We start from the raw sequence: 12,486 nt of genomic DNA on the forward strand, positions 1-12,486 counted from the left end.
CAACAGGATTGGGAATTAAGCCCATTTAGGCCTAACCCAACTCTTTTAGTTCCTGTTCTTGGTTATTAGTCCATATTGAAAGGTGGAGGAAAGACAGGAGCAAAGGTTATTCTGTGGGGTATATCAAGGTGTTGTCCATGCAACAAACCTCTTGTTAAAGCCCTTCTGTAATCAGTTATTAGTTTTTCCTGATGCTTATTGAATCATTTAGGTTGGAAAAAGTCATTAAGGTCATCAAGTCCAGCTGTAAACCCAACACTGCCAAGCCCACCACTTCACCAAGCAGCCTGTTCCAGTGTTTGATGATAACCTTTTTGGTGAAAATTTTCCCTAATACCCAGTCTAAACCTTCCCTGGCACAACCCTGAGGCTATTTGCTCTTGATATATCCCTTGTTACTTGGGAGAGGAGACCAACCCCCCAATTGGCTACTCCATTCAGGGAGTTGTAAATAGTGATATGGTCTCCCATGAGCCTCCTTGTCTCCAGACTAAACACCCCAGCTTCTCTCCTGCCTCTGTTTAGGCTTGTGCTCCAGTCCCTTTACCAGTGCCTTTATCTGAACTCCCTCCAGCACCTCAGTGTCTTTTACGTTTACTTTTATCTGATCAGCTGCATGGTGCCATCTCTAAAAAGTGCTTTGCCTTGGTTTTGTTAAGATCAGCTTCAATTATATCTGATGCAGTAAAAAAGGAAAAAAAAAAGTTACTCTGTTATTTAAATAATGGGATTTTTGTGTCCTTGAAGTCACTAATATGTTAGAGTACCTTGGGAAATAATGTTTAAGCCCATGTCTTTCCCAACAGTACTACTGGTACGTTCCAGAGTGAGAGTATTTTGGGCTTTTTTAAATGGACCTTTTAATTTCACTGTGTTGGTTTTCCAGCTGCTGTGCTAGTTTTGTTGGTTGTTGGTACTGCCATGTGTGCAAAGCAGTATCTTTATCTCATCCTAGTTTGGCATATTTCATCTTTGCAAAAGATGTTAAAACATTTGCAATGTGAACAGAATAAAGTCTGGTAACGTCTGTGTACTGTCTGGCATGTCTTTAACATCTGCTGTCACTTGTGGAGAAGTACAGCTTCTACAGTCATAAAATTATTATGATGAGTATTAATATGGGTTTTCCTTAAAATAGGAGACAAATTACTAGTTTAGAGTCCTACTTTGTAAGGAAATAAAATGCTGTCAGACAGCCGAGTCTGGGTTCATCATACATGAATGAGGCATTTAGGGACACCTGGAATTAAATAGAAGAAAATAATGTCTGCTGTGATTTTGAGTAGCATAACCATTCATTATCAGAACTTCTGTGAGACAACTTGAAATAAACAAGTAAAGATCTTCTTGGCAAATGTGAAGCAAATCCAGAAGCACAATTCAAAAAGTCCATTGTGGGGGAAGAACTGTGCACATCCTGGAGTTTATTTTGTACTATTATAGTCCTTTCCTTGGCTCTTTTGCCTCTGAAGGGTTAAGGCTTTGATTTTACAGAGTAAGTGCATAGCATTTCATAATCTCTGCTAAAAAGGAGTATGTTCTACAACAGAGCTAAAATTTGTTTGTAGCTCATGTACACTGAAGGTAAAAACTTCGCCCTTTGTTAAGAAATAGAATATACAAGTCAGATATTACTGAACATCCATGGGATCTGAACCACTACAGGCATAAATGTGTCCTTGAATCTGTTTTTAACCATATCAGTGTGTGGAGCTGCAGAGATCTGTGTAGTCTTTGTTTCAGACTGAACTTTGTGTTATTTCCCTACAGTTCATGACTCCTGCAGTTCTGCTAGAGCATTATAACTAATGAGAGAATTTAAACTTGGATACATTTTCATTTTTCAAGGTTTTGATCAAAAAATACACAACAGATACACCTTTTCGGTATTCTTTACCTTAACCTGCTGGTTCCCCTCATTTTTCCAAGCATACAAAATATGTCCATGCAAGAGGTACATGATAAAATACTGACTGGCAATGTCTAATGCCACAGGGCATCCCTCCCTGTTGCTGACACAAGTGAAGGGCTGTGTGCTTTCCTTACAGCTCTCATGTCAACAGGTTGCCTCTAACAGACCCTGTGAAGACAGTGAAGAGGATTTCTTTCTGGGATCCTTTTTACACTTTGAATTACTACAAAGGCAATGCACGCACAGCCCTTTGGCTGTGGTTGGGGGAATGTGTTTTCCTTCTCAAAGGAGCCTACAATCATTTCAGGGTTCCACCTTAATTAAAGAGATACCATATCTCTCACCTGTCATTTAATTTATGTTCATCCTCAGTAAAATAAACCTTCATCATTTGTGTTTCACTAAGATGCTGTTCTGGCAACTCAGTAGGATCCCATCTGACAGGCAGTTTGTTGTCATGTTTAACACACTGAAGGGTCAGGAATTTTATTCTGTCAGTTCATTAAGTAGATCAGTTCATATATCTCCTCCTTTTCCCATAGCAAAGCACTGACCACTAAGAAACAGGTACTGTCTTCTGTTTGCCTCAGAAATGTGGTCATTAATTAACAACCTGTTAATATGTATTAAACATTCTCCAGTTGGCATTTAGTTTCACTGGTGTGTCAGGATTTCAAGGTTTGTGCAGTGAAGTTTGTCATTCTCTAGAACACATTTGTTTGCCAGTCTCATGCAGTGGAAACTGAAATAATGCACAGAGAAAAATGTTTTACCCATTTGAGTTTCCTCTCCTCTATTCTTACCCCCCAAAAAGTTAAGTTCTTGGTTTAAAACAAAACAAGTGAAGAAGCCCAGATGAGGAATGATACAAAGGAAAGCAGCTTCGAGTAAAGCTGAAATTCCATAGGGCTGACTGGGTTTACCTGGCATCATTTCCTCTTACCTGTAGTAGATAAAGGTGTAAGGAAATCTTGTTTTATGTTTATTTGTGATACAGGTAGCACCAAGTGTAACTCTGTTCTAAAAGACACAATATGAATATGTAAGAATATAGATGACTTCTAAAAACCAAATCCAGTTGGCCTGCTTTTTGCAGATAAAAGTTCCTCTAAAAATTTGAAGAGTTTGTGTATTTCGGTTCTGTCACAGGGATGATCAAACCTAAAAGTGAAATTCAGGGTCCAATTGCTACTGCAACATTTTTTAGAGGAAAGATTATTCATGTATTGCTTGAATGTGAATATGCACAGAGGAATTGAGTATTTAAAATATGCATAACCCTTGTCAGGGTTACTAAAGTGTGAGTGCTTCCAGTAACAAGCTGCAGTGTTGGCAGCTGCCAGTTCTGGGGCATGACAGAAACAAACACTTGTTTGTTCAGACAGAATTTATGTTCTGCTTCAGACTGTCTTCTGTGAGCACTCTGTCAGGGAATCTTCATTTTAGCTGATAAACTGCTTCCTGAACCCCTTTGTTGAATTAGTTTTGTTTGCATTGCTCAGCGTTTCACTGGGTGAGGAACTGGAATGCAAATGTTGATTATGCTCCTCTTCTACAGTGAGTGTATCACACAAAAAAAAACCTGAAGCTGTGGAGGGCTGTAACCTATAATGCTCTAGCAGGCACAAAGTAGAGTCTGAAAGATGCTTTGGACTTTGATACAGGATGGAACTGTAACATGTTCTGTAGAATTATGCTAGGGAGCAAATGTTAGGTCTCTGGTGCTAAAATGGTAAAAATGAACTTCATGCACAGTCCTTAACAGTGAAGAACAGAGGGTTTGAAAGAGCAAACTGTCTTTAAACAAAGTTGAAGATAAGGCCTCTGCTGTGACCTTGCTACTCAGTGTGTTTTCCAGTAGTAGTTATTAGCTTCAGGGATGTGTTTCCTTGAGAGCTTAGGATCCCAGGGAAAGAGGCACCCATGGGAACATTATAATATTTTGCATGGAAAAGGAGATGTGGAACAGAACTGCCAGAAGAAGGAATGAAGTGACCTAGCAATTATCTAATTGGCTCTTTAATTTTGGCCATTCTTCGATACTACTGCTTGTGAGTATTATTTCGTTCAGTGGGTCATGAATTTCTTTCAGTCTCTCAGCACATGAAACCTCTGGGGTGGGTGGAGTACCAGGATAGGGAGCTGTGTGAGGTAACAGTGCAAAAAGCCTATTTGTTAGTAAATGCTGCTGTGCAAGGGGCAGCGCTTCCACCCAAAAATTTTTTAGATGGTACAAAAAGCTAAAAGCGATGAAAAACAGGCTTCTAATAGTACTGTGTTGCTTGTGGTTGAACTGTTCAGAAAGCTAAATATATAAGGACATATCTTAAAGATTATTTTTAGATCTTTCAGTGTGGGGGTTTAATGTTTGAGGTTGGCAACAACAGTATCTGAATTGCAATTGGATCCCCACAATGTGTATTTGTGTTGAAAGATCAAGGGCTTTTATGCTCTAGCAGTTCAGTAGCTCTTGTTTTAAGAAGTTTCTCATTTGCCTCACAGAAACATAGAGGTTTTGGGTAGATGGAACACTTACTGATTTCACTGTGGGTTCTGATTTTGATTACATTCAGGATTAGACCAGGCAGTGAGGCTGAATTGCTGCTACTGGTGACATATCTACATTTTTCAGTGTGGCATTGAATGGGGGTTGCGTTGGGACAGTATTCTGACTCCTCTCACAGGAAATGATTAAAAAGGAATTTCTGCACATCTGAAAAACTAGTCAGAAGAGAAGTTTGTTATTTTGTCTTGCCTGCCTGATTGTGGATTAGGCTTTGGGCTGTCTGCTTTAAATATGAGAAGAAGCGAGCTCCCTTGGTACAGGCAGAAGACAAAAAGTCTTGAGTGTGCAAAAGCTGGTCAACTGATAGCAACTCAACTTGTGGGTATTCTCTTCATAGCTTTTGTGTTCTAGCATGCAAAATTTAAATCAAAACTTGTGGTCTTAACAAGCAGTACTATTCTGTTTATGAGCTATAATGTCAGTGTATGTTTGTTATATTGAGTTTTGTTAATACATCAGTTGGGATTGTTAAGCTTGTCTAGAGCAAGCTCTCAATTTTGATTTTCTTTCTAGGAAATGCAGAATAACTGGTGCTGAGGAGTGAGACTGAGGTGCAAAGTATTCAGAAGTCTGGAAATGCCAAAAGTTACATATGCTGTGGCATTTTACATTCTTTTTAATTACTGTAAATTTTTTATTGTTATGTTTATGCTTATTGCTGGGTGAAATTGTTGGAGGTTGGTCTCCTGGGCTGAGGGGGCAGAGTTTTTTGCTGGAAAATAGAGACTCACAGCAAAAAGAAAGTCTGCGATTAGGGCACACATTTTGTCCTGCTGTAAGTCTGTTGGTATTGCATAGAAAGCTTTCTGTAGAGGGCAGTGAAGAATGAGCCAGTTCATTCTGCTCCACAAGAAACCACCTCTGGTAGGGTCCCTGAAGGATTTAGATTTGCAGGGCTGCTGAAAGGCAACAGCATTGTGAAAAGGCTGGGTTTCTGTGATAAAAATTGTGTAGCTAACTGCACAAAGTAATGTGTTCTGTAGCACAGGAGCCATACAAAGCCTGGCTGCAAGTGTCATTAATGTTCACTTTAATCAATGATGTGTGCAAAAAGGTTTCATTGAGAGTGAGTTTTCTTATAGACTTTGTAAAACATTCATGTAAAGGTATGTTGGATTCTTACATCCAAGGAAAAAAAATGTTCTTTTTAATGTGTCTGAATGAAACCTCTACATTCAAATGTAAATTCAAATTTCATAGATTAATTATGTAAGCTGTAAATTCCTTAATTCTAAATTGGTTCTGCTACAGCTAGTGTTTAAGTGTAAAAATATTAAAAAGTACTGCAAAACCAGTCTTTTTTCAAAGATTGTAAAGGAGGTGGGACTGCTTCACCCGTTCTGGTGCATTAATGCACAGTATAAGCTTTGCTCCTCTTGCCTCTTGTGAACTAAAAACTCCCATGAACTAACTTGGCTTAGAGTATGCCATTTGAAAATGAAGAGATCTCCTCATGCTGGTGAATCTACCAAAACCACATCTTTCCCTGGGTGAGGCTCTCTTCTACCTCCACAATGAGTAGATCCCTTGGCTTGGGTAACATACCAGCTTTAAACCTTGATGCAAATAGGAAGGTTTTTCTTTTAAGTGCTGTCAGATTTCTTCCTATTAGTTTGGTGCCTTGATAGCAAGCCTCAGTAAGCAGAAGTCCTGGAGGATGAAATTTAAGTGCCATGCCTCCTCAGCATGAAGACACTGTGGAAAAATTTAATGCACCCTTGTTTAGTCTGAACTTTGCCTTGATTTTTTTTCTAAACATTCTTAGAGGAACTCTCCTCTCTAATTTTCTTTCTGCCTCCTTCCTAATCTCAGAAGATAGCTCTTCCATGATAGTGAGGAAAAAATTGTTTCTGTAACCTGCTGGTTGTTTAGGGTCACAGTAAGGGAGGGAAATCAGCAACTTCATTGACTTAGCTTTTCAACTATTGCTAGAAATAACTAATAAAAATATTTTCAAGGTAACTTTTCTGTAATTTCAATAGTCTTGAAAAAGACATTCAGTAGTATTTGTGGTGGTTATCATGCATTTTCTGCTGTACTTCCTCAGTACACAGTGCTCAGTGCAGTTTCTTAACAGGCATAGGAGGCTGGTACTTTGCAATTTGCAGTTTCTGGAGTTTGAGTAGGTTTTGTTAACTTACTTAAGAAAAAGTAAAACAAATAATTGTGTACACAAAATCTTTCCTGGACTACAAGCTTGCAGAAAGCTTTTATCTCAAAACTTTCAACAGTGGTCAGGGCTGCTTAAATGGTATAGTTTAGTTTTGGCAGCACAAGATGAAGTTGTTGCATTGGAAAAAACTGATTTAGCTTGACTTCTCTTCTTAACCCCAAGAGAGTGGTGTAACTGTCCTGCAGGGAATGTTTTTTGGAAGTGACACTGTTTGCTGGTTTTGTGCTTATTTGTGTACGGGCTTGAAATGTGCAGCATGTTTGTTACACAAGAAAGTGATGGTGATGTTGGATTGCATTTATGGCAGTTTATGTATCTACTAAGACTGAATGGTATTTCATGTCATGTGAGAAAGAGAAGAGGGCAGTTCTGTGTCTTGGCAAGATTCCCTTTTTCAAACATCCAAGGCCATTCGAAACCAAACAGTGGAGCTGTGAAGTTCCCAGAGGAAGCTCCTGAGCACTCCTTGCTTAGCAGCCTAAATGGTGCTTTCTTGTCGCCTCGTCCTTGGCAGTGTTAGGATTTGCTGAAGGTTTTAGAGTCCCTTTTTGTATTTTGAATGTTTTTTTACATCCAGTATTTTGAATTTCAGTTGAAACTTCCCTGGGCAACTTGTTGCACCACCCTCGTTGTGTTAAAAATGTCTCTAATTCCCTAAAAATGTTATTTGTGCCTTTTTTCTGTCTTAGATATCAAAGAAGTAGTCTAACATAACTAGAAAATAATTACAGGCATGTCATTATCTTTATATCACTTGAAATGTAAGCCAAAAGGTTTTATATGAAAATACTGCTTATTACAGTACCTGTTTATTCTTAAGGGTACATTTATTCCTTTAAAACATGCACAGTCTGTTAGGTTTGTATGAAAAAGAGCCTGTAATGTCTTATCTCTAATTTGAAACTTGAGAGATCATTCTTCTTTTGTGCTTCGCATAGTTGAATGGTTTTTAAAAGGGTATTTCTAAAAAAATAATTGATGTGGAAGGTTTACAGTAGCATGTTTAAATACATTGACATTCTTCTGTCTAACAGAAAATCCTAGTAAAATAAGGGTACCCTTTTTAATGAGTACTCATTCTTGGAAGGTTTGTTTTTCTGTTCTCAGAGTATTTGGCTTTCGTAACGTTCTATCTTCAAGACCACTTTCCCATATTCCAAGGTTTATTTAAATTCAGAATATTCAGAATGTTTGATGTTTTGGTTTATTGAGAAAAGCAGGATATGCATGTTAACTTGATTTTATAGCAGAATGTTTGATTTTCAGCATTTGTCCAAGATTCATAGGATCACTTTGAGTAGAAGCATATAGCTTGGGTAAATCTGTGGCAAAAGCATGGGAGGTTTGCAGAAGCCCTTAACCTCTTGAACTTTCCCATGTCATCCTATGAACTCTGAATCTATGGCACTGTTCAAATCAGGAAATGTTTAAAAATGAAAAGCCAAAACTGTAAGCTGCTAGATTTTGTATACAGAACATCTGTGGGGTTTGCAGTTTAACAATCATCCTAATCCTGGTAACATAAGCAGGCTATTGTAAGCGCTCATTGTAATTTATATAAATTAGCATATGATTTCAGTAGTTGTTTTCTTGTTATTTCAGCTTTATGACAAAATAAACACAAAATCTTCACCACAAATCAGGAATCCTCCAAGTGATGCTGTACAGAGAGCCAAAGAGGTAATGATTTTAAAGTATATTTTTTTACTACAAAAGTTTGATTGTATTTTAACTGGAACTTATTTTTCTTCATTAAGATGTGTATTCTGGCTCATTATCTGAATTATTTCTGGATTGCTACCATTGCTTACTCAAGTTATGTAACAAGTTGTATAAACTTGCAGAATTCCATTATCTGTGTAAAGATTATGAATATTACTCAGTTTAATAATTTAACTTTTTCTTCAACAATAGTGGTGTTAAAAGGAACACTCCTGCTGGGTAATTGCAGGATATTTTCATGTTCAGGTTATCTCCAGCAGAAATCTGATACTTATAAAATTTAGTCACAAAAAGAAATATTTTGAAGTATCAGCTTTTTAAATTAAAAAAAAAAAGTTTATCATAGATGGGTCTAAAAAGAGCAGACATGGAAATGCAGTGAAGGTGGCCCACTAGGACCAAAGATAGACAGAGATGTTCTTAATTCTTATACCTTGCAAATAGTATTTTTTTGCTTATTTATTACAAGTAGTAAAAATAAAAATGTTGTATGATATATTATCATATACTATATATTATCACCAGTGCAGTTGTCAAGGGTAATGTCACAGGAAAACACTGTTTACAGTGCTGTTAAAATAGAATATTATTTTAAGTAATAACTGAAGTCACACTGATAGATCCCTCAAGTCCTATTCTGCAAAATTTTCTGGCAGTTAATCCTGGGAGATGCTTCCAGAAGCAAAATTCTCTGCTTTCATTGTCCAAGTAGCTGCATGTGAAAACTAAAGTGTAAGAATCAGGTTGCAGGCAAATGAGTTAAAACTTCTTTGCTCCTCCTTCCCAAGTGATAAAGTGGCTCAGATTTTATAAAATCTGGAGTTTGGAGGTGGGGCAGCAGATGGCCCACCTACACTTGGTGTCTTTAACAATTAGTTTTAAGAGTGTTTTAATGCTGCTTTTAAACCAACTGTTTTAATAAAAGCAATTGTTTTAATAAATTGAGACGATGTGTGAAAGCAGCAACTGGTGGAGGTCATGAGTGTCACCTCTTAGCACTTCATTCCTGTCACCATATATTTAGCTGTTGGAGGAATACTGTCAACTGAAAACAAACTAACAAACAAAAAAAACAACAACCACAACCAAAACTGTTTCCTTCAAATTTCTGCTTTAATCTCTTTCAGAGAACATTGGAACAAGGTATTTTATTCTCTTGGGGCAGCTGGGTGGGGGCACATTCTCTTAAACCCTTTCTTGTGTCAAAAAGGCTGGTTTGTATAATCATTTGGGGATATTCTGACTGAGCAGGGGAGGGTTTTCATTTCTTCAGTACCTTTAAAAGAAAGTTACTTAGGGGCATTTCTCTTATTTTTCAGGTATTGGAAGAAATTTCATGTTACCCAGAGAACAATGATGCAAAGGAGCTAAAACGTATTTTAACACAACCTCATTTCATGGTAAGCAGATCCTTCTCTTGTTTGGGCTATTTTTTTTTTTTTTTTATATATATTCTTTACGTTAGAAAACTTCAGTAAATTCTTAAAGTCTGCAAGTGGTGGCACTGCCTACAATATACCTATTAATAAGTATTTCTAATCTGCTGCTCTGGCAAAAGAATTCGTGTTGCTGCTGCTATTGGTCCTCAGCTGTCAGCAGTTTGGAGTAATGGAATTATGGAGCAGTTTCTCTGTGGTTTTGGGGGGCTGTGTTGCACGTGGAAAGAAGAGTGAATCATTTTGGATGTCCATAGGTAGAACTGGGATCCTTCTTTTTCTTTTTCCAAAGGTCTTCTTGGGATAAAGGTGTGTGAACTCATTGCAAAATAAGTGTTTATTTAATACTATTTTACAATAAATCAACAGCTTGTACAGTCTGGTGAGTTTGTGTTACATATTAACACCTACTGTGTCTGTTTCCCAAATCCGATTTGAGGCAGTAATTGTCCTTAATTCAGGAATGTTACTGCTTAATAACTTGGTTCAAGTTATTGAAGTCCAGTAACTGGAAGGATTTCTTTTGTTTATGCTGTAGGTAAAGTTCATAAATGGAGAAATAAACGTGTTTGGTTAAATCTGCTGCACACTATTGTCAGCTTAAAATAATGGATTTGACTTTCCCTAACACAAGGATTATATGCAGGAGGCTTTGTGGAATTTGCTCACCTGAAAGCTGAATTACTGTAAGGCTGAAGGATAAACCTAATTTGCAGGAAAGAGTGAGCTGAAACCAACCTCCAGGTGTAAGATGAAATCTGGGTAGCTGCATGTCCCAGTGTGTTCTTTTGATGGCCCCTGTAGCCTTGGCTACATTTATTTGAGTACTTTAAATAAGATCAGGACTATGTTTTCAAAGTGCATCTCCTGATTGCCCCTAAACAGTGTTTTGGTTTGTATCACATAAGGGTCTCAGAGCATGCAAAACAACTTTCTTCAGATAAAATTAAACTGAAATGTGTGCCAGGAGGCAGTGTAATCGAGCTGATGGATACTCTGTCCACGGGGCAAATTGGAAGCTGGCCAGAAGAAAAAAATTCCTGCATTGTGTTCAGTGTGTACATCAGGTCCTGACCAACCCATTTGTTTTACTTTTTGATTCATTCCTATTTCACTGCACTAATTGCTAATGCAGACATTGACTTCTTTGTGCCCATTCAGCAACACTCTGGTGTTATTCCCTGGAGAGGGTACCTATCTTATCCTAAATTTTGTAACAGCTCTGATTCAACATTTAACAGGAATAGTTGCTTGAAGTAGAACATGTAACAAGAGGGAATGATACTCAGCCATATTGTAAGAAAGATTTTTAGAAAAACCTTTCTCTGATACTCAACTTCATTTAGAATCTGACAGGTTCATTTGATTTACTTTTTTTGTAATTACCCCACAGTGTTGCTAAAACATTAAGCACTGTAGAGAAAGAGCATTTTTCAAGTGTAAATTATTTTCAGAGTAGGCATCAATAAAAGCAATTGTGTTATACAGAAATTTCATGTATCAAATCAAGTGACAGGAAAATTGAGTTGAAAATCCTCTTTTTTATGTATCTCTGTCTCTTGATATGCTCATAAATCTAAAACTATTTGCCAGAATTCTTTTGCTGCAAATCTATAAAAAGTATTTTTTATAAGAAATAAGCTGCAATTCCATAACAGGTATTTTTGATGAGGGGTAATTTCAGCAAGTGAGTCTGTGGCATCCCAGGCTAAATTGCTGGTTGGTGAAGTCCCATCATCCCTTTTCCTCCCCATGTTTCATCCTCTCCCTTGTAGTTCTGCCATTCATCTGGAACTGCACTTTAATATTGCCCTGGACTGAACTAGTAGAAAATTGCTCCAAAAAAAGCCCCAACTAACCATTTAGTAAAAAGAATTTAGGATAACAGGAATGCTGCCAGAGCCAGAATGAGCAAGAGAATAGAAACAGTTCATGTTAGGAAGGAGGGTAAAGCAGCAATTAAACCAGCATAAGTTGGTGTGGATCCATACCTGCAGATACCAGAGAGTCTCCAGATGTCACAGGGGCAACTCCATCATCATTCCCACTCCTGCTGCCAGATGCAGCTTTATGGATTGCAGACTTAAATAAAGTTACTCTTACATTTGTTGTGTTCTGCCAAACTTCCCTTCAGAGCCAAAGCCTTTAAAATAGAGACTATTAAGAAAAGGAATAATTGTATAAAAGAATACTGTCAGCCCACACTCTGTGTGTTTGCCAGATGTTACAGGCCAATACTCTGGTTATTAATGCACATTAATTCAGTAATCAATAACACGTAGTAAGCAGGAGTGTGCATTAACACCTGTATGAGAACAGATTATTTTACTATTAACTATTTTTTTATCTAATGTATATCCCTAATCAGAAGGAAAAAAGAGTGTAATCTGTCTTGTTTACGTAATCACAGTGTCAGTGGGTTAAACTGTGTGCAGGCCTTTACAGAACCAAAGCCAGTAAAGTGTTTTTGTAACAGATCAAGTTCAAGGTGTTCTATTGTTTTAGTTTTCTGTTGTCCTTGTGTGCCTAATGGCTACAGAAATGAATTATCAATTTGGTCAACATGTTCAACATTTCTAATTTAAAGAAATGTATGTAAATTTTGCATGAAGGTCTTTCAACAGATAATTAATTTAAGAATTCCTAAAGTATTGTCAAGTACCTCATTTGTTACGTA

At 37.4% G+C, this 12,486-nt stretch overlaps 1 protein-coding gene across 16 annotated transcripts in view; it reads left to right on the forward strand.

The window, feature by feature from the left end:
- The window catches only part of CASK (calcium/calmodulin dependent serine protein kinase), a 188,004-nt gene that overhangs the window by 141,694 nt on the left and 33,824 nt on the right, over positions 1-12,486 (forward strand). For all 16 annotated transcript variants that reach the window (XM_042034653.1, XM_042034663.1, XM_042034689.1 and 13 more), the window contains 2 exons: positions 8,254-8,331; positions 9,693-9,773. In XM_042034653.1, coding sequence (XP_041890587.1) covers positions 8,254-8,331; positions 9,693-9,773 — 159 coding nt within the window. The remainder of the gene's footprint in view (positions 1-8,253; positions 8,332-9,692; positions 9,774-12,486) is intronic.

Source organism: Corvus kubaryi, unplaced genomic scaffold (assembly GCF_017639235.1).
Source record: "Corvus kubaryi isolate FWS band 111438036 unplaced genomic scaffold, C.kubaryi_AGA036_p1.0 133, whole genome shotgun sequence".
In the NCBI taxonomy this organism is placed as follows: Eukaryota; Metazoa; Chordata; class Aves; order Passeriformes; family Corvidae; genus Corvus; species Corvus kubaryi.